The sequence below is a fragment of the Rhea americana genome, unplaced genomic scaffold, assembly GCF_003343005.1.
Source record: "Rhea americana isolate MKP2758 unplaced genomic scaffold, rheAme1 scaffold_92, whole genome shotgun sequence".
Lineage (NCBI taxonomy): Eukaryota > Metazoa > Chordata > Aves > Rheiformes > Rheidae > Rhea > Rhea americana.
In genome coordinates this window covers 877,353-893,216 of record NW_028187111.1, presented here as the reverse complement: position 1 = coordinate 893,216, position 15,864 = coordinate 877,353, and the positions used below count along the sequence as shown (strand labels likewise).

The window sequence follows — 15,864 nt, the reverse complement described above, 5'->3', positions numbered from 1 at the left end:
ACAGCCTGGAGCTGAAAGAAGTAACTTCAATGCGTACATGCCAGGTTCCCTGCCCCTGGCAGGAGGTCCCGCCAAGTCCTAGCACTCTTATGTCCTTGCCTGAGGACTGACATAGGGGTGCTGGTGGATCCTATTTGGTGAGGACATATTGGGCGGGAGTGAGGAGCTGGTGTCTGCAGCTCTGGCTTGCGCTGCCTAGAGGTGGATTGGGTGATTAGACTGATGGCCTCCTGACGTCAGATGAGATCCGTTAAAAGGTATTTATCTCGAGCTTGGGCCAAAGCTGCAGGAGAGATTAACAGAGATTGAGGCCAAGATAATCCCATCGCAGCATCCCTCCGAAGTGGCTGCCAAAAGGCCTGCTGCTGAAAGCTTTTGCCACTCCAGCCCCTTCGCCCAGTTCTATTTTCTCTAAGCAATACTCAGTTTGCCAGCCAGAGACAATGTGACACTATCTCTGCCCTGCCATGGATTCTGCCTTAGCAGGGCCACAATAGGTGGCACTGTCCCTTCTTTCCATGCCATCTGGGATGTATGTAGTACACTGTCCCTGGAGAAAGGCATTTCTGTGGATTGTGAGGTACAGCAAGCTGTGCCCCAGAGGTTTATAATCTTCACCAGTTCTAGTTAATCTTCACTTTATTAGTTTGTTGCTAATATAAACAGAGGGAGTCAAATGTATCTGTGGTGGTTTCTTTCCTTTCAGGAGCAGCATGTTACTCTCTCTTTTTACCCCTCCCCATCCACCTGCTTTGCATTACATCCCAATCCGATTTCCCCAAGTCTCTGGTGTCTGATTTAATTTGCCTGACACTGCTCCTAGAATCAGCCCTCCCCTAACCCCTCCCATCCATAGCTGTCCAGCTCCCCATGGGGAGATTAATCCTGGAAGAGGCTGAGGAGCAGAGAGGGAGCAAAGAACTCCCAGAGTGGACAGGCAGGACTGACTGGACACTGCAAAGGGACAACCTGCTCCCCTGGCCAGCCAGGAAGCCATTCTCCTCAGGGGACGCTGACTGCAAGGGACCCATCCAGGAGGGGACTGTAGCCCACCTCACTCTCCAAATCCTGGTAAGGATGCTGCCTTGGTGTTATCCCTCTGCTCATCTTACTGTACCTGGTGCTTGGGGCCCTTGGTTTTGTGGTGTGACCCTGTGGGAGTATGACAGTCTCTGTACAAGGGCTGATGCCATATGTAGGCATTTGAAAATATGAAAAGGAAGATCATAATGGGGAAGGTGTTGGCATTCGCACTGAGAATTCTTTAGGATAATGAGGGTGTTTTTGCACAGAGATGGGGATACTTATTCTCCCCTTGGTGGGTAAATTGCACCAGTTTCCAGYCTGGAAGAGGAGGGCAACACCTTCCCTGAGGGACCTGGGGCTCATGCCCAACAGACAGCTCTGCATTCTTGATGCTCTCTGCACACTTCTTTGTAGCTGGTTGCTTTTCTGGAGGAAGAAGCCCACAGAAAGCAAGGAATAGAGCAGGGTAATTTTACCCTGGCCTTTGATCTCTGTTGCAGGAGAGGGGGATCATCTCTGTATCCGGCTCTACAAGGAGCTCAGGGTCGTCAGGGTGAGCATGCAAGGCCAGCCAAGGGGATTACACAGGGGCCAAGGGATGCTGCCTGTTAATACTCTGTCCTCCCTCCTGCACCTTTACCTTTTCYATTTACAGCACTCTCTCAGCTGGGCAACTCAAAGAGACAGCTCCCTCCCCAGCCTGGGGGAAGGTACCCAGAGGCTAGAAAATGAGGGGGTCTGACTCCCCTTTTYTCCCACCCATCATTCACACCTCATTCCCAGAGAGAAGTGACTAGGTAGAGAGGACAGTCACCTGGGATGCCGGAGAGGTCTCTATCCTGATGTGGTACAAGGGACATGGATACTTCCCTGGAAAATCATGCAGTGGCAGTAAAAGGCAGAGCAGAAAGATTACAGACCCATCAGCTTCACACTAAGTTAAAGGCACTTGGTCTGCAATGAGAAGACACCCAAAGGCTCAGGATTCATCTGGCTGCTGATAGGCAGGAGAGCTACAGCAGGAGCAACCAGCAAGTTTGTCATGGGTGAAAGGCAGGAGGGAAAAAGGCTCAGTGGAGTTGTCAGGTCAGATAATAGAAAAAGAGGAAAACAGGCTTCAAAAGCTGAGAACTGAGAACTGGATGTGTACAGTCAAGGCAGAGCTCATAAGACAAGCTGATGTGAATCAACTAAGTCAAGACTTTGAGTTTATCAGGCTCCCAAATGATGTATGTGGCTCTGTAGGAAGCACAGGTCTGCACACAAGTACTAGTGCCAAAGTCAACCTGTCAGTAGCTCTTTGCAGTGCCAGGGTGGTGGTGGGTTTTTGTTTCTTCAAAGGTGCCTACCAGTTTGGTTTCCTTTACTACTAAGCATCTACCTGAGCAAGCCATTATTTCCTGAAAGCATCAGGCATGCAGCTTAGAAATTCTTCCTCTTAAAGGGGGGCTGGGCAGCTATTATGAGCACCCCTGAACTGATCTGTGGATCTGCAAGAAATGTTCTCTGGTCACTTGCTGCCTGGGCAAGAACTTGCCTTGCCCAGACTCGAAGCTCTACTCCCTTTCTCCTGTTCTTCACCAGTTCAGTTGTTCCACTTCCTGCCCCAAATTTACATGGTGAGCTGCCCTTTTGCACACCTGCTGTGGTCCTCCTAGAAGGCAGTTGCATTCCAGTGGGGACTAGGTGACTCATGCTCAACAAATTGCATTGGGATGTGATGAGTGGAGGCAATAGGCGAAGTCAGAGCTATTATTATCACTCATCTGCAGCTTCTTGTTCTTCTGAGGCTGAGAACAATTCCCAATTTCATTTAGCTTGTTCCCTCAATGGGATTTAAAGGTCTGGACAGAGCCCTGAACCTGAGCCATACCTTTGCTATATTTAGTTCTTTTTATCTGTCCTCGACATTGTGCCCCTACCTTTGAGCTTCCTACTGGCTCTCCAAGCACCTCATCTGGTTGTGCAACTTAACAGAACACGTGCCTGTGAACTGGGTCTCCCATGATAATGTCAGACTTGAAAAAGAAATAGCCATGGAAAGAGAGTGGTGAAAAAAACAGGAGATATGTAGTGGAGACCGGGGATCTCACAGGAAATGAGTGACACTTAATGCAGCCTGCTTCAAAGAGGGCAGAAATTGCAGAATAGAAAGAAGGAAGAATAAGACTCCCATCTCTGTGCAGGGCTGGACAATGGAATTAGAAGTCTATGAAGTCAGTTTAAGGCGGATGGGAAGACGATGAACTCAGATGGCCAAAGGTCTGGAGAGTGACAGCCTAGAAAGCCGAGATCCAGTGTGCTTCCAGCTGGAAGAAGGTTTAGAGAAGGATTGCTATGGGGAGGCCAGGCTTTCAGGGCTTGGAAATCAAGCAGAAGAAGCTGGAAGGAGTGTAAATCAGAAGACATGGCCCAAGAAGGAAATATGTTCAGTGTTGAGGGTTGTGGAGCTGTGATGGTGGGGAGGCAGGACCAGCCACGGGGAAAACTGAAAAAGCAAAAGTCTTTGACCAGAATGGTAGAGCTTGGTCTCCACAGGATGAGAGAAGGTAAATGTTTGCTACCTAGTGTGCTGGGAGGCATGATCAGAGCTGGACACAGTCTCCAGATCTTGACTGTACACCAAAGCTGAGGGGCAAGTACCACAAAGATAAGGTGGTTGTGCAACCTGCTACTGAAAGCTGCAAAGCCCCGCCAGGATCCCTCACCCCCGTCAATTAGCTGGGACTGACGTGCCCAACCCCCTCCCAAAGGAGAAGTGCATTCAGGTGGTCTTCCTGCCCAGCTTCACTCAGCCAGGTATAACTATGTATCCTTGCTGGGAGAAACACCACTCATGGTTGTTCTGTTACAAGGAGAGGAGAAAAAGTAGTGGAAGGGGGCCAGCTCAGGTACTGATCTTTTCCCATCCTTCAATGCAGTGGAGGTTGGCAGTCCTAGATCACTGCTGTGGCACATGCCTCCAAGCTCTGGCAGTGTAGCTGTGGGCCTCCTCCTGCTCTCTCAGCCATGTGCTGGAGCAAGCAGACTGGGCCAAATGGCCACATCTAATGCCTGGGTAGGGAGCAGAAGAAAGGTAGCAATGATGTGGCTCCACGCAGCCTTGCAGTCACAATTGTACAAGCCTTTCTCTGTGGGGCATAGTCTGACGTAGCTTCTTTCAGGCATAAGCACAGGCCTTTCCACGAGATGTATCTCCCTGGCTTTCCTGCATTCAAATTGTGCCTCAGCAGTCATTGATCAAGCAAAAACTAATTTTGCCTGGAGGATCAAAGGAGAGCCACAGGGACATACAAGAGGAAAGGATTCTGGCRAGAAACTCAGAGAGCACCACTGGGGCCTTTGTATGGGGCAAAGGAGCACACAAAGGTGGGACATGGGGAACCATCTGCATGTGCTTCGGGAGTGCCCCACTGGGAAAGAGCAGCCTGACACAGAAGGACCCAAAGCCCTATTAGCTGGAAGAAATGATGCTGTTAGACAAAAGGCCAGAGGYCAGAGGTTATGTGACCCACAGGTTAGGTATTCTACAGATACTGGTGGAGCATTTCTTGGCATTGGTACAAAGTGGTTCTTTTGATGGTGGTGCAACCAGGCTGATGGAAACACCTGAAGCACCTCTGGACACTCATACTTACCTGAGAGAAGGACTGAAGCAACAAAGATCAGATTTGTCTTTGTGAGCGGGGCATGACAGAATCACTGGTGAAGTTTTAAGTACATCTAACGGYAAAGAAGGAGAGAACAAAACAGAGATGCTGTGTAATCCTATGGCTCGCCTGTACCTTGCAGTTCTGGTTCATTGCCTTCTCTGCAAAACAGTGTAACAACTGAAAAAGGCACAGAGAACAACAGAGATGTAACAGCTTACATGTGAGGAATGACTGAAAACCATCTCTGTAGTCTAGAAAAGAGGTGGTTGAAGAAGGATATGACAAAGACCTATAAAATCCTGAGTGACACTGAGTTGAATAGAGATCAATTACTTGCTGATTCTTACAGTTCAAGAACCAGAGGCCATCAAGTGAAGCTAGTGCCAGGCAAGTTCAGAAGCAATAGAAGCAGGTACTTCTTCACAGAGCATGCCATTAAGCTGTGGAACTTCACACTGTAGGGCACTGAGGATGCTAAAATTTGACACAGGCTCAAAAGGTGACTGGACAGTGGACTAGAGCATACAGTGCTACTGCCTCAAACTTAGGAAGTCAGTGAAAAGCTGGGCCAGCAAAGTAGGAGAAATATCATTATGTGCTTATTTTATTCTTAGATCCTTCCCTAGCTATCCACTTACTTTTTTTAGGGTGAGAAATCAGAAGAGAACTCTGAAAGAGCRCTCAACAGACCACAGATTGCCTTGATGGCCAAAGAGCTGGTGAACACTGTCCAGTAATGCTTTGCCTAAGACAAAAGACAGGAAATAGGCCCCACAGTCCTCCTGGAGCTGCAGGTGAACAGCTTGACCATGGAGGATCCAGGACTTCACAGGGATCTGGAGTAGGGAGGGTACAGATAAAGAGGTGAGGGGAGAAGTGCAGAGCCTCCATAAGAGGTTCTGGAGGTCTTAAGCTCCTAGTGTACATGTAAGTGGGATAGAGAACCAAATGGACCTTTGGTCAGATCCATTAAGACCTTCTCAAATGCTAAAGGCTTTGACCAGATACAGCATGACATTTCCAATCACGCAACCAATAAATGGCTGCCAAGTCCTTTTCAGAGACACCTACATTTTCATAACTGATCAAAGATATATTAGCATGCTTTCTACCTCACACCTCTCTCCTTTGATTTGTCTTTCCAGAATCAAGGTTCTGCACGTGGAGGAGCCATCCCTAGATCAGAAATATGGGGGAAATTGAACAGATGAAACAAGAGGCTGAGCAGCTGAAGAAGCAGATTGCGGTAAGGCTGGGAACAGTCATGAAACTGCTGAGATAGCACCTGTCCCTTGTGGCCAAGTCTCCATCCCCTACTCGGCCTCAACCTGGAGCCACATTTTCTCCAAATATATCCTTGGGGCCCTCTGCAATTCTGCACAGCTCTTTAATTGATAATGGGGATTCTCTTAGCAAGGACAGGGAGCAAAAAGAGGGGGAGAGGAAGTGAGAAAAAGGGAAACTCTAAATGGGTGAGAAGCAAGTGGCCACAGGCATCAGATCTGCACGGGACCACAGAACACAGTATATCCCTGGGCTCTCCTCTGTCTAGGAGATAGTCGGTGTTTTGCCAGGCCAGAGGATCCATAGAAAGGGCATAGCATGGGGAACTGGATGCAGATCACCTTTTGGCTCACCCTCCTGTTATTTGTCTGATGGGGGTTGAGGAACCTTGGTCACAGATCAGGATCCCACTGGGCTGAGCAAATCTAAACACAGCAAAGCCATAGTCCCTACCTCTGACAATTCCCGCTTTAAATCAGGCTCTCAAGTACGCCGCTGAATTTCATTGCCCTCATCACACAGTGCTTTTCTGACTCAACCTCTCTCTTCTTTTTCCAGGATGCCCGGAAAGCCTGTGCAGACACAACACTTGCTCAGGTAAGGGGCAGAACTGGCTGGCCAGGTGAGTATTTTTAAGTTAGCTAGCACTACTGCAAGGTGGTGTCTCCGCCAGGCTCAGGGGAGGAATTGGGAAGCAGAGTGGAAAAGTGGAAGCAGAGAATGGAAAAGCTCCTATTAGTCCAGGTTTAACTCCTTCTCTCTTCCCACTCTCCTCAGATTGTGTCTGGAGTGGAAGTGGTTGGCCGCATTCAGATGCGGACCCGAAGGACCCTGCGTGGGCACCTGGCCAAGATCTACGCCATGCACTGGTCCACAGACTCCAAGTGAGAGAGATACTGCTGATCTGCTGGGTACAGGGGTGGGGTGCAAGGCAGCACCCAGTCACAGAGGGCAAGAGGGCTCTGATGGGAAGAGAACTACTAATATAATGTTATGCCTCTCTCTCAGACTCCTGGTCAGTGCCTCACAAGATGGGAAATTGATTGTATGGGACACATACACTACCAACAAGGTAAGAGTCAGATGCATGCAGCAAATGTGGATGCTGGAGTGAATGCCCTCAGAGGAAGTACCCTTGTTCTCTCCCATCTCCTCTGCTCCCAGAGTGCAGACCTGGTTTCTTGTCCTCCCAGGTTCATGCCATCCCTTTGCGTTCTTCCTGGGTCATGACCTGTGCCTATGCCCCCTCAGGCAATTTTGTGGCCTGTGGGGGCCTTGACAACATGTGCTCCATCTACAACCTCAAGACTCGTGAAGGCAACGTTAAAGTGAGCAGAGAGCTCTCAGCCCATACAGGTGTGTGTGCTGCCTACCTACAGCCTAGGTGCCTTCTGCTTCCAAGCTTCCTTCTTCTAGCCCTGTCCTGTTTCTCATAGTGGCTTGTTCCTGCTTCACAGGTTATCTCTCCTGCTGCCGATTTCTGGATGATAGCAATATTGTGACTAGCTCTGGAGACACCACATGGTGAGTGTTTTCTTCTGTATCTTCACAATACAGGTGGTCACAGGCACTGAAAATTCACATAGGTCTCCAGCTTTCAGCACTTCTGGAAAACCTTATCTCTAGGAATTATGTTATCACAGGAGCAGACACTGTACAATCCCTCTGGCTCTTGGAGGCACAACTCACACCAGCAAATGGAATTCTTTTGCTTTGCAGCTACCCACCTTTCCAATATCAAAGGATAAATTGCTTCTATGCAAAGTACACAGAGTACTTTAGRTACTTGAGTACCTTAGGAAGCCAAATTCCTAATTCCTCCCTCGGCAGAACAGATGCTTCTTTTCCCAGTTGAAGCCAAATCAAGATGCAGATCTACTAGTGAAGTAGCAAAGACAGTCTAGCCAGCTCTCATAAAGCACAGTATAATTTATTCCAGAAAAAAAAATCATAAAGTTATGTAGAACCTACATACAAGCTTAATTTCTCAAATCTTACCCACTACACAAAGGTCATCTATAAAGCCTGTGCACGAACCCTTGGTTCCTGGCTCTCCAGTAACCCTRTGCTGTGACTGAGGAAGTCTGAGTCTTTATCTTCCCCTTTCCCCCAACATCCACCTTGGCAGAAACTCTTAAGCAGGACAAGCCAGAATGTGGCATTTCCATTAGAGATCAAGGCTACATGGGGCTTATTTGCCTGCAGATAGYGTGGGATCCCAGGGAAAACAGGCCATGCTCCAACAGTGTGCGTACAGCAGTCCTTTTTTGGCTATTTACCTGCAAGTCTCTCTTACATGGTCTCAGTATCCCCTTTGACTGTCCCCATGAACACTGTCAAATCACAACCACCCCACTCCAGCCATAGTCTAAGTTAAGAATAACAATAGCTATGAAGATGTTTTGTGTTTTATATAGCCAAGTTCAGTGTTATTCTCACCTGTTTTCCCATTCTCATGGCTTCCTCTTTTTTTTTTTTTTTTTTTTTTTTGTTAATAAGTGGGGCAGCTCTTCAAACCAGCTATAGAGCTGATTTGCCTTGGCTGGCTCTGAAAACTTCTCTCCCCTCCCACAGTGCACTCTGGGACATTGAGACAGGGCAGCAGAAGACTGTCTTCCTGGGTCACACTGGAGACTGTATGAGTTTGGCTGTCTCCCCAGACTTTAAATTGTTCATCTCTGGAGCCTGCGATGCTACTGCCAAACTGTGGGATGTGCGGGAGGGCACCTGCCGTCAGACCTTCTCAGGACATGAGTCTGATATCAACGCCATCTGCGTATGTATGCTGTCCGCGTGGTTGTGATGACAAAGGAAATGGAGGTGAGACCAGCACAGAAATAGAGAGAGAACACCTTAGGGCACAGGTTGAAAAAATGCTGTCACCATTATATGTGGGGAACCAAGATCTCAGGGTCCAGTCTGAAGTAGGGAAGATCTGAGTTCAGTTTTCAAATATCTGTGAGTCTGAGCCAGTTGCTGAAGTTCTGAGGCTTGTTCTTACAGGCACTGGGGCAAAGTGTCTGGGCCTGACTGCCATTCTCAAAACACCGCTTGAACTCAGCCAGCACACCAGAGTCTGTGAAGCTCAACATGCTAAAATAAGCTCTGATGCAACTTCGCTCATAGCAGTTGTTGGGAACCACAGTTTAGGCATGCTGTAGGAACCCTGAAGCAAGGTAAGTGAGATGGCAGGAATACCTAACTTAGGTGAGGGTCTCAGTCAGCTTCAGACCATAGAAGTGATAACTTAGGATCACAGGGAGATCTTCTAAAGAAAAAATCTTCACATGAGGGAACACCCCAGGGGTGACAGGACAACTAAAGTGTGAGTTTAATTCCTTTCTGCTAACTAAATGAGTCTACTGGCTTCCTGCAATGTCTATTGCTTATAACAGCATTCACTGACTTCTCACTTGCCCCATTGCCTTCCTGCCAGCCATGTGATTTTCTGCTACCCCTTGTCCTGAAGGAATCTTCTTCCCCTCAGGGACCAAGGAGGGGGGGCAGAAAGCAGAGGAGGAGGAGGACACACAAAGAGCCAGCTTACAAGAAGTTTTGAGCATGAGGTTCAGACCACCCAGTGTGAGGAAGGCTCTCATAACTCTGAACCTTGCTAGACACCACCTGGGGGTAACTGGTAGACATCAAGCCCCAAAACTTTTGTGTGTGTGTGTGTGTGTGTGTGTGTGTCGGGGGGGGGGTAGGAACACACACACGCACACACACACTACAATCCTTCTCCAAGCACTAGGGCATCTTGCAGAAGCTCTAGCCTAGGTCATTGGCTTTCTGGAGGTGGAAAGAGTTAACAGTCTTCGGAAAAGCATGAGTCTCCCTCTCCAGCAGATTCTACTTTTAAGATCCAATGTCTTGTCCACTGGATTTTCCTAGCCCCATGGCTTTCTGGTGGTTAGCAGGGAGCAAGAGATATCAAGGAAATGTGYAAGTCCCAGTCTGATTAAAATCTGGTATGTGTCCTCCTCAGTTCTTCCCTAATGGTGAAGCCATCTGCACCGGCTCAGATGATGCCACCTGCCGTCTCTTTGACCTCCGGGCAGACCAGGAGCTCATAGTGTACTCTCATGAGAGCATCATCTGTGGAATCACATCAGTTGCCTTCTCCCGCAGTGGGCGCCTCATGCTTGCGGGATATGATGACTTCAACTGCAACATCTGGGACTCTCTGAAAGCAGAGCGTGTGGGTGAGTGGCTCTTAGAGGTCCTTCTTATTCCCTGTAGGACATTCTATCCCTATCAAGGCAATAGAAAGGCTCTTATTTTTCCTCAGTGGACACATGCTATACTGACTGAAGCTCAACAATGCCTCCTCACACTTAAGGAACACACCAGAAGTTGTACAATTACCTTTTGAATAAAAGTATTTGCTTCAGTCAATGTTAAGGAGGGTAAGCCTTTAAGCAAGACTGTTTCAAAGGGGAAAAGAGCATCAATAGGCCTATTAGCTAAAACTGCTCATAGGCATAGTCTCACATTGTCTCTTAATTTCTGCTGTTTATCAGTTTCAGTTGCTCACAGTGCCACTTGGTGGCCAGGTACAGAGCCAAGCATGAAGCTGTGCTCCATTCAATATTTTTGGATGCTCAGTGACACTCATACAAGGAATACGCACAAGTATTGTTCTTTCAGATCACATAAAGCATCTAGTCTCTGAAAATTTCCATCATTGCGCACCTTTTAAACTTCAACAGCATTGCTATTTCCTCAGTCTTATCAAGAATGATCTCCTTTCTTAGTCCTATCAATGATATTGTTCCAGGATAAAATCAAWTGCATGTTGCAGCAATTTCATTGCATTGGGTATTCAAATGCCTTAACCTTCCCAAAACCATTGCTCTTCAGCCACATCCCATAGATGATAGCTGTACAGTATGCACAAATGTTCTTCTGCATGTTTGTCCTTATTAACCCCATACTGATCTTCACATGGGGCATATGTACACAGGTTACAAGTCTGATCAACGTGCTCCATTTGGCCAACTTCTTTGCCTCTCCCAGGCTCTGTCTCTTTTACTGACCTCTCCTCTTCCCCTCCCATCAGGAATCCTCTCTGGCCATGACAATAGAGTGAGCTGTCTGGGGGTGACAGCAGACGGCATGGCTGTTGCCACAGGCTCCTGGGACAGCTTCCTCAAGATTTGGAACTGAGGATGACAGCAGAGAGGGAAAGAGCAGCAGAAGCATGGCCCAAGGCCTGAGCGCATGCAAACAGCATTGTCAACTGAACAAAACAAACTTCTGCTTATCACTCCCACTTGTCTCCATACACAGGTCACTTGTAGGAGTCTCCTAGAGTGAAAGGAAGATGAGAACTCTGAGGGTTGGGGGTAGGGCTGAGGAGTAGGAGCACACACAGTGGCAGTTCTCTCCATCCTTAAACAGGCCCAGCAGTTTCTAGCCTCTTGCAGGCCTCAGGACTYCAGCCAAACACAACTGTTCATCATGTCTCAGGCCTTTACAGTACGATTCAGACACCCTACCTCTTCCTTCAAACATCTCTATACATGTTTGACACCCATCCCTCTGAGGGCTCCTTATCAACTCCTCTGTCCCAGATTAAGCCCTATCCTCAATTTAGCTATGTACAGCTCCTCCATATGGCTCTTCTGTGTACCTGCAAACATTCCCAGAGAGGCACTGGGTTTGATATTTTTATCATGAAACTTCTACCAAAAAAGGTAGGGTAAATTGGGCTCATTTTCCATAGGGGAAGACTTAGCTCAAATTTTGTCTATGCACAGATGGGGAAGAAATCTTCAGATCCCCCAGAAAAAACAGGGAATGTAACGTTTATTCTTATTTGTTGTTTGCTTCATGTTGTTCCTTCTCTTTTTGCCTCATCCTTGTGTTGTGTGGTGACCCCACCTAACCAGTAGTCCTCAGCCACTGTTTTCCACTCTGCTTTAGCACTTCGTAGTCCAAGCAAATAAAGAAAGCTCACAAAAGTACCGCAGACTGTTCTTTCCTGTATTGCAAGAGTACAGCAGACATAACTTTCCTCCTGTGAAGGCTGCACACTTCCCATTGCTTAAGGCATCTGCCTTAAGAAGGGAAACCACAAGCCCTGTTCTGCTTCTAAGTGGACAGGGAAGGGTCTCCCTCATCTATGTTTTGGCTGAAAACATCCCACTACCTCTTGTTCCAATAGAATACAGATTTGCTGCCCAAGAGTTTGGGCAGGGAGTCAAGTTTGTATCCTTRGGCCAGGAGCCAAGTTTATATCATTTGAAATCTGAGCTCAACTACAGACAACAGCCATTATGCAGGCATCATTCCAATAGTTGGCTTATAGCCATATCCTGGGATCTCAAGGCTTTACTTCTGACCATTGATAAGCCACTGTATTTTGTCAGCCTTTAACAGAGGTGAAGATACTACTGCCAACATACAACATTGCAACCCCCTATTTTGGATTTTGCTCTCATACCAGATCTTTGCCATGAGCTACAGTTCTCCGCATACATTAGGCCCAGAGTCACAGTAGGTGCAGAAGAACTTAAAGTGATCTAGATAGTTCGGTTTCTTTTAGAGTGACTCCCCAGACTATTCTACAATATCTGAGTTGGAGTCCATGGATTCAATGTCAGACCCTTCTTAGTACAGCTCTTCTGTGCAGTTACAGTATGGGGACAGGGCTGAGTGTTAGAGCTAATGAAAAATTAAGTTACTAAAGAAAACAATGCACAGGGAAAGGAAGGTACTCCTACCATCCTATCAGGACAAAGGTTTTTGCCCCATTTCCTCCCTTCTCCCCCACCCCCAGATAAGAACCACCATAGTGAATCATTACAGCTGACTTAAGCAGAATAGCCAAAGCCAGCACTGTTCACAAGACATGCGCTGCTAAGAGAGAGAATGTACCTCCTCCCCATCAGGGAAAGATGAGAAAAGTGACCGTAAGTCTGGAGCTTCAGTCTATTGCAGGATTTCTCACACCTAAGAGGCTCAAAACATAGAAGAGAATTGTAGCAAGCTCCAGGGAAAGGAGATCTAATTCTCTGCAAAAGGACACTGCTGGTTCTCTTTGTTCAAGTCACTCCAGGTACAGCTCCCAGATTTAAGGCTCCTGCTCAGATCCACTGTCACTTCCTTCCTCTCCCCAAGGTTCTCTCCCAATGCATGCCTCTTACCCTAAAGAAGAAAAGCAACCAAGTTTAAAACCCAAGTTAACTGAGAGTTTGTAGTTTTCAGTGGAAAATGTAACCCATTTTTAGGCCATTCAGGTTTGGCTCTCCTATGACAATATCTGACAGAGTGATCGATTTCTTCTCAGAGCCTAAGAGAAGATGCACTCACATGAACAATACCATAAGGTAAAAAATACAAACACTGAACCAGATAGAGGGATCTAGGGACAAATACAAGACTGATCCACAGGAAAGGGCTTATAAAGTTTACTGGGTCTACAGACCTGAGAGACCCCAGCTTCCACATTTTGTAGGACTTCAGTTTGGAAGCTGGATAATTCTTTCTTTCTAACCATCTTTCCCCACCCCCCAGTGCATCTCATTAAGCTTTACCTGACGAGGTACAAGAGCACTGGGGGAATTATCATCCTGTAGAATGCTGAGGGGAGAACGCCCAGTTCCACCAGACGTTGCCATGATTTTGTTGCTGGTCTTGCGTCTTATGGGCTTGCTCCCTATAAAACAAAGGGGCAAGTCAGTACATCACTGCATGTCTAGAGATTGATGGATTTTAAGGGGAATCTTAAGTGCTGTCTTCATGATCTAGTCTACTCGCCTGCACAGACAATGTTACTCAAGGACTCCCAGGTAAACAATCAGGACAGTTTTCTGTAGCATGATCTACATAAAAAGACTCATCATCACTTACTTATAACATTTAGATGTACTTCCCATCCTCCCTCCTCAGGTCTTCCTCAAAGAGAAACAGCAGGGTCCCTTTGAATAGGTTTCCACAATTAAAAGCCTGCGTTATATTTTTGTACATAAACATACAAGCTCCTCTGTAATGTTTACCTCATTTTGTCTATACATCATTTTTTTTTCAATTCCTGGCAGAAACCAGTCAGATAAAAGGCCCCAAAGGGACACCCAGGCCATCAGTTACAGCCCCTGAAGGAAAGGCTACCTGAGGCTGTGAGAAAACTGCTGAACTGGGAAGAGTGGATAAAGTTCCCATAAGAAAGTAAGCTTGGTGGATCTGGAGAAGGCATGCACAGGAGATAGCATTCAGAGTCCCAACCTATTTCTGTATCAAGGACTCAGTAGTTCTTAAGACCAAAGTCTTAGGTGGCTTAAGTCCCACATCAAGCACTATACAGGCCAGTCCTCCAATTTATGGCAAGTATGCTCCCCAATGTTTAAACCCTGCTTATTAAAGGGGGCACTGAAAGCTGCATGGCTAACTTGTCCTTACACAATAAGATCTAAGGGGGCTCTCTGTAAGGAGTAGCCTTATAGAGGCCCTAAGATGAGACCAGTTTCCTCCCTGCAGCTTTTGAACAAGGCTCCTCTGCAATTTCTCTTTGAACCCTGCACACACARGTGTCTCCAGTATTTCACTGAAGGTCTCTGCCTCCAGCCACTCCTGCAGGAAACCTCAAGGGCATTGCACTTACCCACAGAGAAAGGGGGCCCAGCAAGGCAAGCTGGCCTCACAGGAGGCTCACTGCCAGTGCTAGGAGAAGGTGGTTGGGCTCTTTCATCCCTCACTGCTGCAGTCACCTCCCGGCCAGCCTCGGCCATGGGGCTCTGCAGGGCAGGCTTCTCTGCAGCTGCCTCCTCGGGGCAGCAGGTCGCTCCTGACAGGGCCAGCTCCGGAGGTGCAGCCTCAGCTCCGAAGGCCTCGCTGAGCTGCTTCACCAGGCAGTCCACGCTGTCTGGGCGGGAGGGAAGAGGGCGGGATGAGCTGCCGCACCGGGCAGACAGTCCACCCTCACCAGCTGCTGCCAAGGTTCCCCGCTCCAGCGAAAAAGGGGGGTGGGCGTCCCACRCATTGGCGGCGGGCTGGGGCCTGGCGGGAGCGCCCGACTCACCATTCAGCCCGGCCTTCATAGGCGTGCGGGAAATGCCCGGCGTCGGCGAGCGAGGGTCTCGGTCCCGGCTAGTGCCTGCTGCCGGCTCCGTGGGGCTGGGCCTGCCCCCTGGGGAGCTCACCACCTGCGGAGACAGCAGGCGCTGGACGGGAAAAGGGCGGAGGCAGTCCCGAACCCCATCGGCAGGACGGGGAACCCGCACGGCCCGGGGAGCGCCTGTACCTCAATAGGGGTCCGCAGGATACCAGCGCTGGGGGAGCGAGGGTCGCTGACGTGTGCCAGGTGTTTGTTAAAGACGGGGCCGGAGGCAGGAGTGGTGGGGCAGCTTTCGGAGGCCCCCATGACYGCAGGCGGCGCGCCGCGACCCCGCCGCCTCAGCTAGGACCGCGCTCCAGCCCAAGCAGGCAGTAGCCACCACACAGGGCTGCAGCCGCGATTCAAATCTCCCGCGCTGCGGCCGGCCACGGCCCCATTGGCCTCCGCCCCGGAGGAGGGCCGCCGCGGCCCGCCCCCCGCGCCCGCCCGTTGGCCAGCTCCGATGCCAATCTCCCGAGGGCGTTTCTACAGCAACTGCTCTGTTACATCGCCCCGCCTCGCGCGCCGCTCGCCATTCGCTAGGGAATTAAGCGTCCCCCAAGCTGATTGGGTGGTTCTGGAAGGCTTCTGAGGCCTGAAGTCGGCTGAGGGAGGTTGGCTCCCCCCGTGCCTCCATCGCCAGCTCCATGGGAACGACGGTCACAATTCATCTGCCGGATGTCGATTTTCAAGGGATTCCCCGCCCCCGGCCCGCTCTGCGACGCTATTGGCTGAGGGGCCCGGCGCGTTGGCACGGCCGGTCCAGGCGGCTGTCCGTAACCGCAGGAGGGCGGCTGCCATTGGACG

The 15,864-nt window shown here is 49.0% G+C and overlaps 2 protein-coding genes across 2 annotated transcripts; one reads left to right on the top strand and one right to left on the bottom strand.

Moving 5' to 3' along the window:
• The first annotated feature begins 5,825 nt into the window (after positions 1-5,825).
• Positions 5,826-11,129, top strand: GNB3 (G protein subunit beta 3). The gene is made up of 9 exons (XM_085324634.1): positions 5,826-5,925; positions 6,522-6,560; positions 6,741-6,847; positions 6,972-7,035; positions 7,157-7,319; positions 7,421-7,487; positions 8,538-8,739; positions 9,949-10,165; positions 11,023-11,129. The coding sequence occupies exons 1-9, from the start codon at positions 5,869-5,871 to the stop codon at positions 11,127-11,129; spliced, it is 1,023 nt and encodes a 340-aa protein (XP_085180760.1). The 5' UTR covers positions 5,826-5,868.
• CDCA3 (cell division cycle associated 3) lies at positions 7,875-15,854 on the bottom strand. Its single transcript, XM_085324633.1, has 5 exons — positions 15,205-15,854; positions 14,983-15,106; positions 14,566-14,826; positions 13,502-13,623; positions 7,875-13,112 (listed from the first exon to the last, which is right to left on the bottom strand). The coding sequence occupies exons 1-5, from the start codon at positions 15,322-15,324 to the stop codon at positions 12,972-12,974; spliced, it is 768 nt and encodes a 255-aa protein (XP_085180759.1). The 5' UTR covers positions 15,325-15,854; the 3' UTR covers positions 7,875-12,971.
• Between the last annotated feature and the right edge of the window lie 10 nt (positions 15,855-15,864).